The sequence below is a fragment of the Gymnodraco acuticeps genome, unplaced genomic scaffold, assembly GCF_902827175.1.
Source record: "Gymnodraco acuticeps unplaced genomic scaffold, fGymAcu1.1, whole genome shotgun sequence".
NCBI lineage: Eukaryota > Metazoa > Chordata > Actinopteri > Perciformes > Bathydraconidae > Gymnodraco > Gymnodraco acuticeps.
In genome coordinates, this window is record NW_022990015.1 from 983,141 (window position 1) to 1,002,833 (window position 19,693).

The window sequence follows — 19,693 nt, forward strand, 5'->3', positions numbered from 1 at the left end:
CAGCCTTGCTTTCTTCTTCCCCTGCGCAAACATCTGCTCCATCCCTTCCCTCCACCTCCCATTCTTTCATGTTTTCCTCTCCTTGTCGCCTTCTCCATCATCACTCCTCCTTCTGGGGTTACTCTTCAAGTATTGCGTTGTGCAGCCCACGTAGCACAGAGCGTTGAGGGCTTCGCCTCTGCCAGTGAAAACACGAGAGTGTAACAGGATAATAAGAGAGGGCCTCTCTGTTCTCCATGTCTCAGTATTTTCCAATCCCTCACTCGGCTTCAATCCTCGCCTTTAACCCACGGTACCTGGATCAGCAGCATGAGTGCGTTTCAAAAAGATACTCAAAAGAAACGAAAAGCTCAAATGTAATCTATGACTTATATTGGCATCTAAAAAGATACATGTGAGAAAGTGGTTTTACTCCTTTAAATCCTTCCGCTTTCCATTTGCTCCGACACCGTACAAGCTCTCACCACTTCTGAGCAACGAATGCTAATCACAGCGCTGTCATCACTCTCCTACGCACCCTGACCTCTCGTTCGCCTATCATTCCCTCCCTGAGGTCTCCAATCGATACCTGACACATGACGCCTGACACACAAATGCAGCGACAGTCAGTGAGGTTTGGATTTGAAGGTTTTTCTGATAAGGCGGGGGACAGGGTCTATTTTCTGGCTGAGCGACTCGCATCCCGTTTGAGAGTCTTGGCAGCCTGACTGGGAGTTTCTCGAGTCTCCTGGGTCCTCAGAGTATACAAACACATACACACAAGAACATGCATATACACGGATGTAAATACACACCGACACACAAAACACAAATGCTCAGTATTCATAAATCAACTGGCTAACATCATTTCCCAGGAGCTCCTGTCAAGAGTTTAGTCACTTGAATCCGCTTAAATGGAGAGCAGATCTTTCAGTGTCCTCTGGAATAACACAGTGAGCATTGAACTGAGGTCATGTTTCACTTGACAGTTGGCTGTATAATTTATGTTAAGTTTAAAATCTCTGGTGTCAGACACAGTTCATGCATAGACCTATCTATTGACTGAAAAAAAAGTTTGACTGTAATAATGTGTTCCCTCAGCTGCTCTCACTGCAACCAGAGGTTTAGTCTATTGACCCGTGGCCAGTAGTTTTAACAGGGGAGGAAGAAAGTGTCTTAAACAGAAGGAAACATGGTCAAACTTGAAGTTCAAAACCTCACTTTACAGTGTAATAACATTATTGTTAGTAGTTTAACTGTACCTTATTATACAATAGACCTACAATAAATGCACTAAGGTGCTGATTTAACTCCCAACTAACTGCTCAAGCTGTATTTGGTCTTGACGAGTAGGTTTGTATTATATTCTATCATATTCTGTGTCTTTGGTTAGAGTTTTGACATTATGTATGACGATTGTTGGAAGCTAGAAGGGCACAAACCCCCATCAAGGTCAAATCCCTATCTTGCGATGTTAACGAAAGTGAAAAAATAGTTTGTATATCCGCCTCATTAAACAGTATGTGGTCCAAAATGTTTTCATTGGCCCATGCTCCACCCTTTCGCCCAGGTTTAATGAAAAGTACTGACTCAAGAGTACAATATAGCCATCTATGGTGATGCGTTTATTGCCAAGTTTATATTTGCGTTATTAAAAAAAACAAAAAATATACAGTACAACCATACTCTAATATCTCCTCGAAGATCTAAGTTCTGTACATTTGCTAACAAGAACCATTAAAATAGTAACAATTTAAAACAATTCAACATGAGACCCAGGTGTCTGGCTTCCACATGGGCCCAATAAAAGCTAGCTAGGGGGGGGGGGGGGGGGGGGGGGGTGTTGATCATTATTGGTTATTTTAGATTTAGGTATTATACGCCTTCAGACAAAGTTGAATTGGCAGATTTCATACTCCTGAAAGTTACGCTGATACTTAAATGTACTGAGGGTGAATGCAGACACTGGTCCTGCGTCATACTGGACCGTTCAACAGTGAGCTGCAGACTGTACCAATATGTGTATGTGCCGCTGCTGTATGTGCATTGTTGCTCGTATGTGTCTACATGTGCACGCTTGCCTGTGTGTGCATGTTTGTGTTCTGCATGTCGTGTGTGTACTCGTGCGCATTCGCAGGCGCGTGCTGGTGTGTGAGAGGTGCTCCCCGTTGTGTCGACCGCGCCACCATGCCATCTGGAGAGGAAATCGAGTGTGAAGTACAGTATAGTTTGGGACCAAGCTCCGTGGCAGCGGCTCAGCAGTTAGTTCATTAGTTCCAAACTTCCAGGGATTAGGAGTGAATCTCTACGGCAGGGAGGCAGGGGGGAGTCAGGGAGGATGGAGGGACCCATGTGGGGAAAAGAGAGGGAGAGAAAGGCCAAGAGGAATACTGGACCACAGGGCACTAAGAGACAGAGAGGGAACACGATAGCGAGAGATAAACAATCTTAACCCTTAGGACCCTGGCGAAGGAGAGAGGAGTGAGAGGGAGGGACAATGAAAGAACAAGACAGCGAGGGAGAGAGGAGGAGAGAGGACAGGTGTAGCCGTCAGTTCCGCTCCGGGGCTTCAACCTGCCCTCCCTCTTCCTCCACCCCACTGATCATACAGATATGATGATATGTGTAAGAGTGTTAGAGCAGTCAGCCTTGTCTTCCCTCCCCTCTCTCCTCCCCCCTTTTCTCCCCTCTGGGTCTGTGGTGACAGTTAGCAAGCTCTGGGTGGCTCCTACCCTTTACTCTTCTTCTCATCTCCCTGCCTCGTAAGCAGCTAGCATCACTGCCAAGATGGAGCGTAGACATTTTTGGAGTCAAAGCGGCAGGCAATTAAAGCGGGCACTGCCGGATTTCAATTTCCAAAGGGAGGGGGTGGACTGACCTTCAATGGCGTACCTTTTTGTCATGAATATCCTTCTCTGTTTTAAGGTGAAGGTGACAGATAATGAAAAGAATACATTAATAAACACATAATAGGAGGGTGGTTCTGGGCAGAAGCCCCATTTAAGGCCTATCCATGCATACTCAGTAACTAACCTCACACTTCACCTAACGCAGTGTTGGCTTTATTAAAACAGAGGTTCGGATGGCATTAAGAAGGTCTTGACTTGCTTTGCTCCTATTATCTCTCTCCAGAAGAAAAAAAAAACAGTCATGCATTAAGACCATTGTTGAGGCCTGGGATCTCTTGGCAAATGCACAGTGCCAACTGAGAGGTTGTCATGGTGAATATAATCGCAGCTATAGTATACACCATAGCATTTGTCAGTCAAACATTTTTCATTTCCAATTCAGCTGGTCTAAGAGCAGAGTGGATCATAACGTTTAGCCCTGTCGGATCACAAAGTCAAAAGTAACATTCGGTTTTTAGAAACCTATGGGCTACCTATGGGCAGACAACATGTCGATGTATCCTTGGGCAAGATACTTAACCCTGAGTTGCTCCCGATGGCATCGCCAACGGTGTATGAATGTTAGTTCCTAGAGTAAGGTACACTGCTCTGTGTGAATGGGTGAATGACGTAGTATGTAAAGCACTTTGAGGGGTCGTTAAGACTGGATAAAGCGCTATATAAGTACAGTCCATTTACCATATGTTGTAAGTGTTCAGAGCTTTTAAAAATAATTATATGGCTTGGAAGAGCTAGCATGCAGTGCTTTTTCAGCTCAAGGACCTATAACGAAAATGCGGTTGATTCTTTCTGACAGTTTGGTCAGAAACATGAACATGAGTAGCAATGTGTGCTCTTCCTGTTCCCCCTCACGCATACAGTAGGAGCAAGTCCTGCAGCTGGGTTGTTGCTCTTTTACGGCGCTGTCCAGCTCTCCGTGTGTAATGGCCCAGCTCCTGGTATCTACTTCATACTCTGGAGACTGTGCTGGGAGATACAGCAAACATTCTTGTGACGGCAACGAGGTGGCCACCTGTGCAACCTGAATGTGCTGCAGGTACGTCCTCGTGCTCCAGGAGTGACAAGAGCACTAGTCAAAAGTAAAACTTGAGTAATATCACCCAGAAAGGATGAGCAGAGAGAACCGGTCTTTGGCCACCAGCAGCAAAACCATTCCCCTTTTTGGGCTCGTCTTGCTGTTGCCTAATTTGTCACAAATACAGGGGAATTTGATTCACAAATCATTTATGCTTCTAAACTGCACCTGTTCCATCCCAGAAGTTGAATGGACTGAGATTTAACCCGTGATGATTTAGTGTTCCCTGAAATGTTTTAAGCATTTGAGAAGCGCAATCGGATTTGCGTTAGAAGGACAACTTACCAACATAGCAGAAACACCACATGTCATTACTATGATGCTGAATGTACCAGACAATGATTCAATCGGGTGCTGCTGCCATTTGTACCAAATGTAATTCCAACACTGCATATTTAGCATCTCTTAATTGAAAAAATCCTATGTATGTAAATATTTTTGCATGACTCCAAACAAATAAAATATACTTAGGGCTAGTAACTCATGGTGTCAATCAATGAATATAATAGTATAGAGTATGAATACATATAAAGAAAATATTGTTGAGTTTTTGTACGAGAACTAATTCGCAAAAGTGATTCCAAACAAAGAAACTAATATCCAAAACAAATGTCGTTGACACAGACCGGAACACGCAAGAGCACTTTGTTCATCCAACAAGAAAAATACCAGCGTAAAGGGAACGGAAAACGACACAACAACCCCCATGGATTTTCAATCGCCACAGTGGAGTAAGAAGCTGAGAGTGTGGGAAGTGAAGAAAGGCCAGTAGGAAAGGTGCATTATGTTATTGAGTAAATAATACATTTTCATATCACACAGTATGACCTGGCAAATACATATTGGGTAACTGGATTTTGGCCCACTGTGGCTGACTGTAATATGGATTTATGGTGTCGAAGAATGTGATGCAATGCTTTGTAATTTATATTGCTGATGCAGCCAGATCAGAGGAAGGAAAAGTAATAGGATTGTTGGGCAGGGAACATTAAGGTGAAATACTATTGTTAGAGAATGTATTGTTGATATTGTTAGAGTTCTACTAGTGGAAGACAGAGAGGTTAGCCTATTCCATTACATCAAATTACTATTCATGTCTTACATTGCACTGTAACTTATATTTTATACCTTTCTTATTCTATTTTAGCCATTCTATGTATGTGTTTCTGTTGCGCTTTACGTTATCTGAATGCTTTTAATGTTTGTTTTGTTTGCCTTGTGTTGAAATGTGCTATATAAATAAACTTTTACCAGGGCCTAAATGCAGTCTTTAAAAAAAAGGTACATCACACCAGATCACAAAAGGTCTTCTAGAAATGAGAAAAGTAAATCAGATAAAATTCAAGATTCCCATTTGTTGCCACCAAACTTAAACTTTTAACCTTAAGGCGTGAATACTGCTTTAAGAAATGAGTGTGTAAAAGCATGATACTTTTAAGGAAATAAAAATAGAGATACAGCTGCTCACATGCTGACAGGCTGACATCCACTGTCTGAATTCTCCTCTAGCCTGAATGGCTGCATTCCTCTCTACATTTCCCCCTCTAACACATAATAAAGACAGAAGCTCTGACATCCACCAACTCCATCGCAGGGTCACAGTTTAGCCTGTCAGTCACACAGGCCATCATCTTATTGTCTTTGTCTACTACAGGAACAGCCTGCAGCTATATCAATCATCTTTATTATCATGACTTAAAAACCTTTGTTTGTTAACTTTTTACCCGGGCCCCTTCTTTATCCCACTCTCCAATCACAATTTCATGGGCAGTTCAGCAGGGCCAATGGGGAGGCTGAGTGGGTGGGGGGAGAATGCTTTTAACCTGCTGCATCTGGTGCTTTCCCGCTGCTAACCCAGTGGGACATGGTCACCTTGTATTAAAGGACCCTGATAGGGGGGCACCACTGCCTTTATACTATCATAATAGGGTGAAATGTGCTTGTTTTAAACATCTCACTTAGGTAGTTTTCCTTTCAGTGATTAAGACCAAGCACCTGTCTGAAGGAGGCAAAGGTAATTAAAATAATTCCGGATCTCACAGCTGTGTGTGTGAGCGTGTGTGTGAGTGTGTGTGTGTGTGTGTGTGTGAGTGTGTGTGTGTGTGTGTGTGTGTGTGTGTTTTTGTGCTCCTTGCTGACCTGTTCTTATGAAGCCGCATTTCATTTATACATGTGCACCTGTGCATTTGTGTACCTTTTTGCTGAGGGCTACGCCATCCTCACAGTCCAAGACGGCACAGTCGACATCCAGCGAAGCTAGTTTCCTCAATTTCCGCTCATCATTGCCGGGGCAGTAGAGAACCGCCCTGCGGGGTATGTAGCGCAGTGAGGAGCCTGCCGAGTGGTGGTGATAACGCCCGGCCTCGGTATTCTGCCAGGCTGTGGGAAGGAGCCAACCCCTCTCCCTGTCAACACAAATATAAAACATACATAAGCACAGTGGCACAAGATGGAGCAGACACATGAGTTTGAGTCAATTTCATAAAGACTATAGTGCAGTGTCTGTTTAAACTGTGACTGTTCGGAACAGGCTGATTTCTTGGCCCTCAGTACTGACTTTCTCCAGAACCGCTCATCCACACAACAGAGTGCTTCCATTTTAGTTCTCGCAAAAAATGCAAAAATGCATGTCTTTGGTGCATACATTACTCATAAAAACCCGGGGTATCAATACAGCGCTAAGGGCAATGAATAATTAAAGGTTGTTGCTGCATTCATCTTCATAATATCTACAGTGTTTATATTATACGCAAGGATGCAGAAGGAGGTCTCTTCCTCAACACTAGAGTGAAAGTCTGGAAACGTTTCATTTTGGGAGTTCTGTTTGCCCTTCAGCTGTCTATTGAAGTGAAAGACACGTTGACCTGTGCTTTGGCTCCCTTTGTTGAGAACAAACTCACCCAAACACTGAGCCACTCATATGCTAATGTTGCCAGACTGCTGAATATCTGGGCAGGCAGGAAGTGAAAGAGTAGGGGTGGTTGGAGCTGAGTCATGGAAACATTTAAGTTTAGGGAAAACGGAGACTGTGCTAAAAAGGAACATGTTGGCTATTTCAATAATAAAATAAAATAAAAGTGTAATATGCTTCACAAAAATCTTGCAATAGGAGGTAAATAAGCCATGTACAACTTAGCCACGTAAAATCAAATCAAAATATATTAGTATTAAAGACCGTTTATATACATAATTCTCATTTCCAAGGTAATTATATATATTATTTTTTTATTTGATTGTGAAATATTAGTTAAAAAATGTGGAAACAAAGTGTCTGACGGCCATTGTATTTTTTTAGATGCACTGACTGAGCTACTGTGTGCCGCAGCAAAACGTGAATTAAGTTCATGTTTTCCAGTTTAACAGCATGAACAATATTTACTTTGATTGCCACACAGTGAAATACCAGGCTGACAAGTTGTTGCCATGCTCATCATCAAATTTCCGACCTATAATAATCACAATTACTGCACACCAGTTTTAATTATTTGCTCCGTTAATCAAGCTTCTGAAACAACTTGCCCTTATAAATGGCTAAATGTTGGGATCAGAATTATCAAATTACAGCGAGAATCAGCTTCTCCCACCACCAACTCTCGCTGGGTATCAGAAGCCCTTCGAGGGATCATATTTGTAATTAGTGTCCTTCTGAGCCTAAGGAAGAAGGGGGCTACTCTTTCTGCTGAAAAGGGGGGCTGAATGATTCTCTTCTGCACTCGAAAAAGGAGCAAAAGTCACTTCAATGGCCACTTAATCCTGTCAACTCCGCTTCCACATGCCCTCCAGTCCCAATCAGGCCTAATCTGTGCTGAGACGGAGCGGTTGTTGCAGGCAGTTCAAACCAATCCAGGTTGCTTCCAGCACTTTAATGCTTCCAGGTACAAAGAGCCTACAGAGACTGGAGACAGACTCACAAAAGCTTTAGGGAGAAAATATTGCAAAGGTTGGGCTCTAACACTATAGGGCATATTGTAAACCATTACAAAAAGGGTAATAGGATGGAGGTGGAAGGGTTGAGTGGTAGGGGACAAGGGGGGTGTTAAGACTTACATTATATTAGTCTATTCTGTGCAAATCACTCAGAAAATAATTCTAAAAAGAACTATTCTGACCAGCTTCGAGACAAATATATTATGAGAAATTAAGTAGTCGAGTGGAAGTGCCTTGATGTTGGCTGGAGTCAAAAGCAAAACGTTGATAACAGGGATGAAAAATGTTCCCCATAATTTGACTGTGCTTTCTACTTTTCTTGTGTAGCTCACAGGAGGTCTCATCCTGAAATAAACTGGCATGTCAGGAGTACAAATCTAACAATTCAGATCATTCTGAGTTTTCAAATCAATGTCAAAGGCATAACAAAAAACTTTATTCTCCTTCAAGAAACAGTATCAAATCCAAATTTCGAGATAACCATCATTAGAGACACAATTGTGAGATGCTGAAACATAGCCATAATAACTCAAAACAACTGTCATTTTCCAAACCAAATGTAACCACATCAGTCGATTTACTTTAATCTTGTGTTGTTTTAGCATTAGCGTTTCACAATTAAATGGCAGCAGTGGCGGCTAATATTAAACATTTCCTTTGTCCACACTTCGACCCTAAAAGGAGTTGCTTGTAAATAAAGAGGCAGTAATAAACATCACAGATAGATTCAAGCAGAGCTGGCAACACACACACACACACACACTTTTATTCACAACATCCTACATGTGGTGGACATATCATCATTATTAGATCACTAGATTCTTGTGTTCTATATATTTAACAGTCCCCAAAGTACCATATGCACCCATGTTTCCCCTCTACCTTCCTTCTTTTACATGAAAGGTTATGATAACACAGGGTTGTGTGGTTAAATTAGCAGCTGTAAAGTGGTGAGACATGGCCACAGCGACTATGTTTACTGGTCTGAGATCAGAGGTAAGTGTGTGTTAGTGGGTTTATATGGTGCTGGATAGGACTGGTTCTCATTAGTAGAGAGGCTGCAGTAGACAAGGCCCAATGGCATTAGAAGGAGGAAGCTGAGGACAGGAGGTGGAGTGTAGTAAGCATTTTGTTAGCCTCAACATAGGTCATGATTATTGCAAAGCCAACAGTACAGTATTGAAGCTGCTTTATTAGCAAGCTATTTTCATAAACAGCAAACTTCTCCAATCTAGCCGAGCAGATTTGTGTACCGTCGTCTTCCAACATCTGAGTGTATCTTAACAAAGAAGTTAACTGGTTTAAAATCTACTGATCTTCAATCCAACAGAATACCGTCTGATGATCTGACTCTCACCGTACGGTTCTCTGTAGTGTCCAACTACAGCAAATCCACCTTGTACCACACATCCTTGAACTACATATCTTAACCGTTCTCACACAGTCACTGTTGTACGTTTTCCACATTCAGGTTTCAAGTTTCATCTCGTTATCTCTGAAATCCCCTGGCATGTAATCCAGACAGGTGCACTAATATTCCTCAAGGTAACAGCGACTATGCTATTTCCTAAGTCCTAAGAAATGGCATACTGTGTATGTATCTGGCATTTTAACGTCTACACATGCTTCTATCAGTCATTTTAGAAAACACATAAGCACAACATTGGTGTAGTGATGAAACCCTGTACAGTAGAGTACAGAGCTTCAAGGGAATCAGAATGTAACCAAAAATAAATTGATCTTACATTAAAAGGGGACCTATCATGCAAAATGCACTTTATGTCTTTTATACATAAATATGTGTCCCCGGTGTGTCAGGGAACTCACGCAGCATCAGAAAATAAAACCCTCTCTTTTCCTCCGTACCCAAATCTCTAAAAACGGGGCTACAACGGAGCTGATCCAGACTTGCGTCCGATATGACGTAATATCGGAAATGTAGGCTGGCTTTACACCCACGGCCCTATCAGAAACGTTGCTATCAGAAACAATGCCCGACTGTTTTGGACGTAATATGGTCGGTGCATGTTTACATTAGCATCGCTAACACTCAGAGCTAACCTGTACTGCACAGAGCATGTGTGTGAAGAAGCAGGAAATGAAAAGGAACTCACTGAGAGAAAGTCTTTGAGCTCCAGACTGCTTCAGAAATAATCCTTGATAATCCATGATATGGCGTTTCATCACCGCAGTATCTGCTGGTAGAATCTCCCGCATGAGCTCAGCCCCCTCCTTTAAAAAAAAATCTATTTTCTTCTCAAAAAATGCTTTTAGTTGAATGATTTCCCTGAAGAAGAAAAAAGATTGTTTATTATTCGATTACCGTGGGATTGAAGATTTCCATCTTGCACATTATATGCTATGTGCGGCTAAAATATTTCACAAAATTCACGTTTTCTGAGGAGTTCTAGGATGGGAGCCTTTTTTGTGGTGGATTTTGATGCAGTTTGCAATGTAAAATACAACATGTTGTATTCTTGCCTGACAAATCGTATCAATATTGCAGAGATAGCTTTGGTTTCTTAAGTTCAAGGCAGGGCACTTGTACGGACATGATTTAAAAAAAACCATCACGTACTAAAAACGACACACTTTGGCTGCATTGTACAGCATTATTTATGATGGAAAGTAACAGGAAGGGTTAGGGTATATTAGATCATAATAAATATTCAACTCGACACGAGATCTATGTCATAATATCTAGCCACTGCTGATTGCAGTCTGGTTCTCAATATTGTATTATGAATAGCCTGTAGTAATTGCTTCATTTTGATGACATGATGATCACTATTTCCTGTGACTCTACTGGCCTCCACCTGGCAGCATAATAGCCTAATTCAGGTGGTAATATTCATCTTACCATACGAATTATAGAAGATAACAAGAGCCCCACTCCAAAACAGACCCCGACGACAGCCTCCCTCTCAATATGTAGATTTCCACAATTATCTCCAGCATGGTGGTACGGGCAGAAGCTGTGTCTAAAATGCACAAAATACAAAACTCTGTGTTTCCACCCCACAATAATCAGCTACTCCTTAATATGGATACTACATTCTGTGGTATGTGGTGATTAAGATACCAGATTAAATTTGGTGAAAATGAAGATGAATAAAGAGTAGGGAGGAAATCGATGTTCCTGAAGGATAAACAAGCCCTCCTTCTGCAGAAAGCTGTCTGCGGGTGGGAAATAAAATGGTCAAAAAGTCATCAATATTTACCTAGCTTCATGTCCACCTGCCTGTCTGACATGTTTGTGTTTTTTAGAATGAAAAAGAGAGCCGAAACACTCCCGAGCACAGCCCTGCTCTCAGCATGATGCTGTATGTGTGGAGGCTTTTCCTCCACACTGCCTCAGGTATGAGGACACAATTGGAAGGCAGACAGATGCTGAAAAATTAACCAGAGACACCCAAGACAGGGGAAGGAAAGAAAGTCTTTTGTTCTACTTTTCCTCTTCTCTGCCCCCTGCTTTCTTTGATTGCCCTGCAGCAAGTTGGAGCGCGGGATGAGCAATCCGTCCCCCTTCAGATCAGATGGGGGGCTGGTATCTCAGACAACAGTATACTGGACCTGCTTGCTTTATTTCTAAATGAAATGTATTGTGCTAACAATAAAACTACTGATTTAAAAACAACACCAGATATTCAATTTGCCCTGAGCAGTTATGAAAGCAACATGATACAAAATACGATGCTCCTACATAGTGGGAGAGATAATTACCAAAGTTTTCTGCTATTTAACTAAATTAAGCATTTCATTTTGGCAGCGATTGGAGCATCCATTTCTTGTAATGTCACTTCCTCACATACTATCACCTTTGGACCCACATCTTCCTTTTCTCGCTTTAATTCAAGTGACAAGGATGTCCCTTGGCATCGACAATAGCCCTTACTCCTCCCTTCCATGTCTTCTTCCCCTTTCCGGTCTCATTAGTTTGGGTTTTATGCCTTAATCTACACAATGAGGATGAAGTCATGGCGGTTATCTTCAGCAGCCAATGTCTGCCTACCTGTAATCCTTCTCAAAGTCCCCGGCTTTCTCCCAGCTCACAAATCGGCACACAATGCTTTTATGCAAGGCCTCTGCCGTAATGCCAAGAGACGTCTGCAGACTTTCTTCTCTCATCCCTCAACATAGAACTAGTTAAATCCCACTCTTACAGAAGAACTGAGATGTCTTTATCTAGATCTCAGGACAGGGAAAAGTCAGAATGTAAAAGATATATAGTAACATTTTGTATGTTAGCCATCTGTCCAGCTCTCTCCGTTTCCTTGTCTGTGTGTCATAGACCAATCGATAAATGAATTCAAGTAAGCATTGATAAGTAGTTCATGCTGCATATACACACAAAGTGTAATACAGAAATAAACTAATGATTAATAGAATATAACACTAAATGTGTGCAGAACAATTCACTTTAGTTGAACGTGAAACAAAAAAAACAAAAGAAAATCAATGAATTTATCATTAAAAGTTAATTGAGAGGGGAGGTCAAACAAGTTGCTCCATTTGAGGAGGGCATAAGGGGGTTAGCTTTTAACTTAGCATTTTTATTGACTCTGGCAAAACAAAATGAGCGGGCTCTGTAGGATTGTGCACTCTGCATTGGCCATTCAGGCCTTCAGAGCCCCATTGTAGTACTTTGAAGAGAATGAAAGGAAACCCCACTGGTGGAAATGCAGTGGAACAGCCCCACAACAGGCCACAACTGTTCCCTTATGCATGAAAGGCAGGGACATAAAAGACAAGATGGACTTCTGAGGTAGGGCCAAAAACAAAGGCAACAAAAGTGCTGATCACGAGGGGATGACACGACTCGTCTCGGCAGAAGGAGCAGGGAAAAAAGGGCCAGGGGACAATAGCACTCCCGGCCAAATGACATGTTGAAGAATTGAAAAATCCACACAAGAAGTGTCTTCTCAATTCACTAAACCCACAAGGGCTGGGTGACTGTCGGCTAGACCCTGGTCAGTGTGATGGGGGGGGGACTAAAACAGCCCACAGCTTTTCTCTCTCAAACTTTCTTTCCAAAATCTTTCACCATTTTGGCAAGCAACTTGGCAAGGGCAGAGACAGACTGGGGTGATGGCTTTAGTCTGAAACACCAAACCCAAACCAAACCTAATCAAAGCATGGTGGGTTCCGCTCCCGCAGCTTCCGTTTTGATTTGTTGGCCGTCTGTGTGTCTGATCTGTTTCTGTTTTCTGCCCTAAACACAATTATGCCACTGCCTAACCTCCATGGAAACAGTCAGACGGACAAAAACATGTTTGCTCTCATTCAAACAGCTTGTTTTTTGTGACAGTGCTATGGCCGCTGATATTTGTGCCAATAGATCACAAGTCGTTTTTAAATAATGCTCCGTTAATAAGATAACTTCCTGCGGATTTACACTTTACTATTTTGTGTTAAAAGGAAATAAATATATATTTTAAATGTTTGTTGGATGCAAGGCTCAACTAATTAAAATCCATCCATCATGTTGTTTGCACCAAGGAGAAGAATGGAAGATAGTCAGCTTTATTTCCCTTACATTGATAAATAATTGGTCACACAATTACATCTTACTCATTGCATATAGAGAAGAACATATTCCTCTTAAATAAAGAACCTAGATGCTTCTAAAGTAACAACCATGACTACTTGTTGTAAGCCAAATGCTGTGCGCTCCACAGGTGAAGGCCCTCCTCCACGATAGCCTGAGGCCTATCCCACAATTCTTCACACATACCCAGGGGCCTTTCACTGGCCATCACCCTGTCTGATTAATGGATCGATGTGGTAATTGATTAGTGAAGAGGAGGTGGGAATAAGAACATAGGTCAAACGTCAATAATGTCCCCCTCACAAAAGGTGGAAGACGTAAAATGTAACAGTGATAGCCTGCAGCCAGACCTCTACCCATCAAAGCCCTGGCAGGGCTAACATAAAGTCCCCGGCCCATTCTCAAGCCGGCCCTGCCCTCCCTCCCCAGCGCTCCTTTTCTCTTGGTAATGCCGTCTGTTAAAGTGACAGGAACCATTCTGGGAGCTGCTTGTCAGCTCACCTTCATAAAACAAGCCGTAAAGCAGCAAATAACAGGCTTATATGGCTTCATTATGCTGCCTATGTAGGATCACAGTCCTGGGCTGAGGGGGGTGGTGCTGGTAGTGGAGAGGCGGGGAGAATGTTGGCAGGACAGCCTGGTTCTCGTGGAGGTTTGTTGTCCCAATGGCTGTCGCCATGTCCATGTTTGCTCAGGATAGAGGACCACTTGACCCCTTCAACCCTGTGCTCCCTGAAATCCAAATCAGGACAAACAAAGAGGTATGAATGACTTTGTTGATGCTAGGACAGCTCAAATCTGGCATCATGAAAAACAATTCATCTTAATGTTTTTTGTTCTTTGTTTAACACCACAAGATCATCATTTGGAACCTGGAACAATACCATCTGTAAATCAAGCAGGAAGAATGGTGTGTGTGAAGAGATAAAGTGGAGATGAGTGGCCAGATGGAGCGTGCATCTGCGACAGTAAACCTTTGGCCGTGGCAGGGCTGGACGTGAGAGAGATCCTCATTTATTTCATGCAAATATCTTTGGGCTGTTTCACAACTTGACAGTGGGGGAGGTGGTCAATATCTCGTATATAGGTTGTGTCTCAAAAACAGTTTTCTCTCTTTACAGTCAGCCACGGGTGCCTGGCAAAGAAGACGGCAGCAGAGGCAGCGAATGTGTGCACTTCAGTGCTTACCGTGGCACATATCACTTGACTTGTTTCAAATGGAAATGCAGCCCTACAGTGGCATAACAGTTGTAATCTAATTTCAAACATTTGACAGATCAACTTATGTTCACAATCACATCATCACCTTGAACATATAAGATGAGGCCTCTATTAGGGATTCAAGAACTATAAATAGGCTGCTGATATTAGCAAGTCAAATCAAAGCATAACGCTTGCAGAACATCTGGTAGGCAAGCTTACAGTGTGTTCAGCAAAAGTATCTGTCCCTTTATGTGCTTATCTGTCATCTGCAGAGTCCCAGTCGAGTAGAGATCAGTCACTTATCTCTTTAGCGAGGCGGCGGTACAAACACCATCACTGTGATCATTGTGTAGTTAATCGTCACCTCCATCAACATTAGCACTCTCTTACATGCTAACCAGACACACGCTCTATTCTGATGGTGACACTTGTTCTCTGAGGGGCGGTTTTGGGTGTCAGGATTACAGTGCATGGAAGAAAAGAGGAGGAGGAGAGGTGGGGAGCTTTCTCCACAACTCATGTCACCGAGTCGGTTTAAAGTGGAAGCAGAGGGAGGAAGAGAGCAGGAGGGACAGGGAGTCAGGAGGGTTGATCTGTGTTTACTTTTGAGCTGACTCAACCAATGGCAAAGCAAAGAGCAACACATAAACTAGACCCATCTACTCCTGGCACACAATATTCCAACACACACCTTTGGCTGCTTGATACAAACTGACCACATTGTCACAAGACCAACCACTGGTTATATGACCTAAATAGGCATCCTGTGAACTCCATACACAACAAAACACACACAAGGTCAGAAAGGGTTCATATAAAAAGACACACACAGAATCATGGCTATTACATTCAATTGGCTCACGGCCAGAACAATTCTAATGTGTTGCCACATAACCATATGGACACACATCCTTGCCTAATCTCACAAACACTGCAGCACATACACACATATTCTGGCCTGCACACAGACACACACATCCGGACTGTAAAACAGCATTGCCATCTTGAGCACCGTGGATCACCGGGGCCATCTGACACTGTAGAGCCTGCCCTGAATGCATTGAGACTGGCAAGGTGGCTGTGCTTTCCATCTCAGCTAGCACGGTTACATAACCCTCCATGATATGAATGCATTAACAGTATTAGTACTGCAGGTGAGAACAAGCGTATTCACAAATGGTGCCACCTCGCATTTACACAATGTGTAATGTTGCTTCTGGATGGAAACCACTCCCATTAGGCTTATTATCCAAGAGAAAACAACTGCTGTTACACACGACATTCATGGGAGAGCAACTAAACAGGAGGCAATACAAAGTATGTGTCCATTTTGAGGATGCTTCCCTTGCGTAAATCAACGCAACTATGTTTTAGATTTTAAACATGCCCTGGTTTACTCTACAGGTGTCAAGGGTCCTCTGGGGGGGGGGGGGGGGGGGTAAGAAAACAATTGGGAAGAGTGGGTGCATGCAGTGAAGGGGGATTGCTAAAGGTCAAAGCAATTGCATTGATTAAGTCTGAAGTAGAGGGAGAGAAAACAAGAAATGGGCACGCATGGTTGCATGGGCAAGCTGAAAAATTGTCTTTCAAATCGCACTAGATGGGAGAATCTGGGCTGGGGAGAATCTGGGCTGGGGAGTGCCTGTGTGAGCCCTGGATACGGATATGACAGGGACCAGATCAGATGGTACATCAGACTATTAGGATCTTTGGCCTGCGATGTGATATGTGCTGCGTCTGATCTCCTGCCCCCACCCATCCACCCAACAGGGCCCAGACACAAACACGCCCCCGTACCCCTCCTCGGACCCCAGAAAAAAACTCTGACAGATGGGTGTGCTGGAAAGATCCACTCAGGAGACCAAAACATACTAAGGCGCTGTCTGTCTGACGTTTGGATTTGGAGGGAAACGACCAGAGAAAAACAGGAGAGAGAAAAAAGGGACATCTGTGATATTTGTCTTATTTCCTCTCTTGTGGTACACGATGTGTCAAAAGTGAGTACAGTCTTTTGGATCATATTCCATTTAATTAATGAACTCAAACACAACATTCACACCCCAGCTCATAGCTACTCTTCCCTGTTAGTTGCCTGTGCCCCCAAGTGGTTGAAAATGATAACTGCTTCTCTTTTAAAGCAACTGCATCCGTTTTAAACTTGTGCGCTGCCTCAGTAACCAAGACAACGATAACATACTCCTTTAATCAAACATCAAAATAGCTCAGTAAACTTCTAAAACTCTTGTTTCAATATAATAGTCAACAAGCAGTGAAAGGAAGGGACCAGATGCATTGCAAATGGCTGCAAGATGATGTACTGCAACATGTTTTTTAAAATATTTTTACAAAACTCAAGTAAAACAAATATTTTAATTCTGGCTGGATGAATATTTCTCAAAAAAGAAGAAGCATTAGCCGTCTTTCATGTTTGAATGTTGAGATCAACTCTGCCTCTTCACAACTTGTTAATAGAAGTTTTCCTGAATGCATACGAATGTGTTACAACTGCTGATTTAGTGAGTATCAAGATGGCAGAGTAATATCCAAGATGGCGACTAAAGTAACAAAGAATGACTTGGCTTTAACACATCGTTTTGTCATGTTCTTGAGGTTAATAAAATAACCCCAAAACAATCAGAGTAGAATGGCTTTCAACCATAGCACTGCTTTTTCCCAATATTTTCTATTGGGGGAAAACCAAGACTCATTGAAACCATGTTTGAATGAGTCGTTATTGAACGGTAAGACTTTTTAAAGAGCGATTTTAAGTAATAAAGCTGATGCTCCCTATAGTGTTGTAATGACAGACGCTTCATTCTTTTAACCAACGGGGATGCCTTTTGCCCTCGACTTCTTCCCAGCCCCAAGCTTTTAATTAAGACTGGCTTAGGCCCGATTGATCCTGACACACCAGGAAGTTTCTTGAAAATCTGACTGCCAAAACCATGGAAGTATTATATAGGCCACAACCCCCCATTGCAGCCCACAGCCCCTCCCCACACCCCACATAAAACAAGATTGTAAGCTGAAAGCCCTTCCAGTCAGTCCAAGAGATCTTACATTATGAGGTATGCCGACACATTCTGAATTAACTCAACTACACCAGCATCAACATTATTTTTGTTGGCAGTTATACGCACATTATAAGAAATAAGCAGGTAGGGGATTACTCACCTATTTCTTATCCCCTTCTTTCACCCACCCATATCAAATGTTAAACCACGAAATTGCTTGACAACAGTAATTGAACTATTAAGTCGTGTAAACTTGGTTCCTCACTATTAACTTGTTATGGCTTTATTAATTAAATACGAGAAAAAAAAAGTACAGCAATACGTCTCCACAACAGGCCTACACACAGCCACATCATTAAATCAACAACACATTTCCTGTAGCTAAAGCTGTGATGCAAATAGGAAACTGGGATTGTCAGAGCGTCGGAGCTCAGTGTGCTGCGGGTGTTGTGCACCACATGGAGAGAATTCTTGTACAGGCTTTAACCGCAACACAGCCACTGATGTCAGAGAGCCCCATGAAAGTGCAAGCGCTCCACAAACACCGCCTTCATTTCATGGTGTTCCAGTACTCCACAGGGTTGAGTCCTCTGATAATGCTACAAATATAGTAAAGCATATGTAAACTAAATATCAACATGTAAGACCTTTTAGTTTAGCTGACAAAAATATTGCCGGACAATATGTGAGTTTAAGGTTTAGTCGGAGACATACACAACTTTGAATAAGGGAACCTCGTCACCTGAACAGTTTCTTCCCCTCCGCTACAGGCCTCATCAATAAGGCCCCCCCCCCCCCCCCCCCACTGACACTTTACCTCAGCCACATCATAGACTCTATGCATTACATTAAATGCACACAATGTACAACAATATCCGTTTACTTTTCTTATTCCTGCCACAAAATAAATTGTATTCCATTGCAATGTAAATACTATTATATGTATACATTTTTTTTTTTAAATGTTCTAGTTCTCTATCTGTGTTTTAATTGTTGTTTTACTTTTATGTATGCACCACGACACCTAGTCAAATTCCTCGTATGTGTAAACCCACCTGGCGATAAACCTGTTTCTGATTCTTAGGCACCCGCATATTTGAGTCAGATTATGTTTATGAAATTGTCAAAACCCCAAGTCAAATGTAATATTTACTGACCTGAGTCTTCGCATTGAGACAGAGCTATACAACACCGACACAATATAATGCAATCAAAAAGCCATTCAGTTAATGCTGCATTTGAAATATACCAAACCATGCTGCCTTGGGCTTTAGACCTGGGCTAGATAAGGTGTGCCAAACTATTCACAGCGACAGAAATGTATTTATTTGCTGGGAAAATAACAAAAACGTTTTTGCAGCCAATGTCACTGGATACATGACCCAAACCAAACATATAATTACTGGAATAACACTAGGCTAGGTATGTGCACTGTCCTCTGGGCCTCTTAACCAGTATGTTAACAGCAGAGAAATGTTGATTTAATCCAGTATTGGGTTTTGTGTGTATATTCTTAAGAGATAGCTAAACTTTTGTTTTCCACACTACAAACAAAGAGTCAATTTCATGGGTTACAGTGTGTTAGTTCTAAAAGGGCCAAAGGTTTAAAGATGGTTGATGTAATGATGAATCTAGTGTGTGATAATGTTGTACTTTCTGTAACAGCTTACGTCAAATCTAATCACGTGTTCGTAGATGAAACATTCCGAAACATAAACACAGACGGCACCACTATGGAAAGTGACAACGAAAGAGCAGGACCCTACTCAGCCCTATTTCTCCATTAAGGGTGTGGTGTGGGTGGTGTTGGACATTGACCCGTGCCCCTTCCTTCCCTACTGGGAGGACCATGGAAACTCAATGTCATACGTGTCAACTTGTTTGCCACCTACGAAATCCAGGACCATACTGTATTTAAGCCTCCAATATGTTGTGGCTTTTAGAAGATTTGTTATTACAGATTATACAACAGTTGCATGTATACATGTTCAGTCTCATTTACACAAGCAATCCTACCTTTGTAAGCTCCATAAGTAAA

At 42.3% G+C, this 19,693-nt stretch overlaps 1 protein-coding gene across 1 annotated transcript in view; it reads right to left on the reverse strand.

Moving 5' to 3' along the window:
• Positions 1-19,693, reverse strand: part of clybl (citrate lyase beta like) — a 54,812-nt gene that overhangs the window by 18,933 nt on the left and 16,186 nt on the right. The window contains exon 2 of the mRNA XM_034213587.1: positions 6,158-6,368. Within this exon, the coding sequence (XP_034069478.1) occupies positions 6,158-6,368 (211 nt within the window). The remainder of the gene's footprint in view (positions 1-6,157; positions 6,369-19,693) is intronic.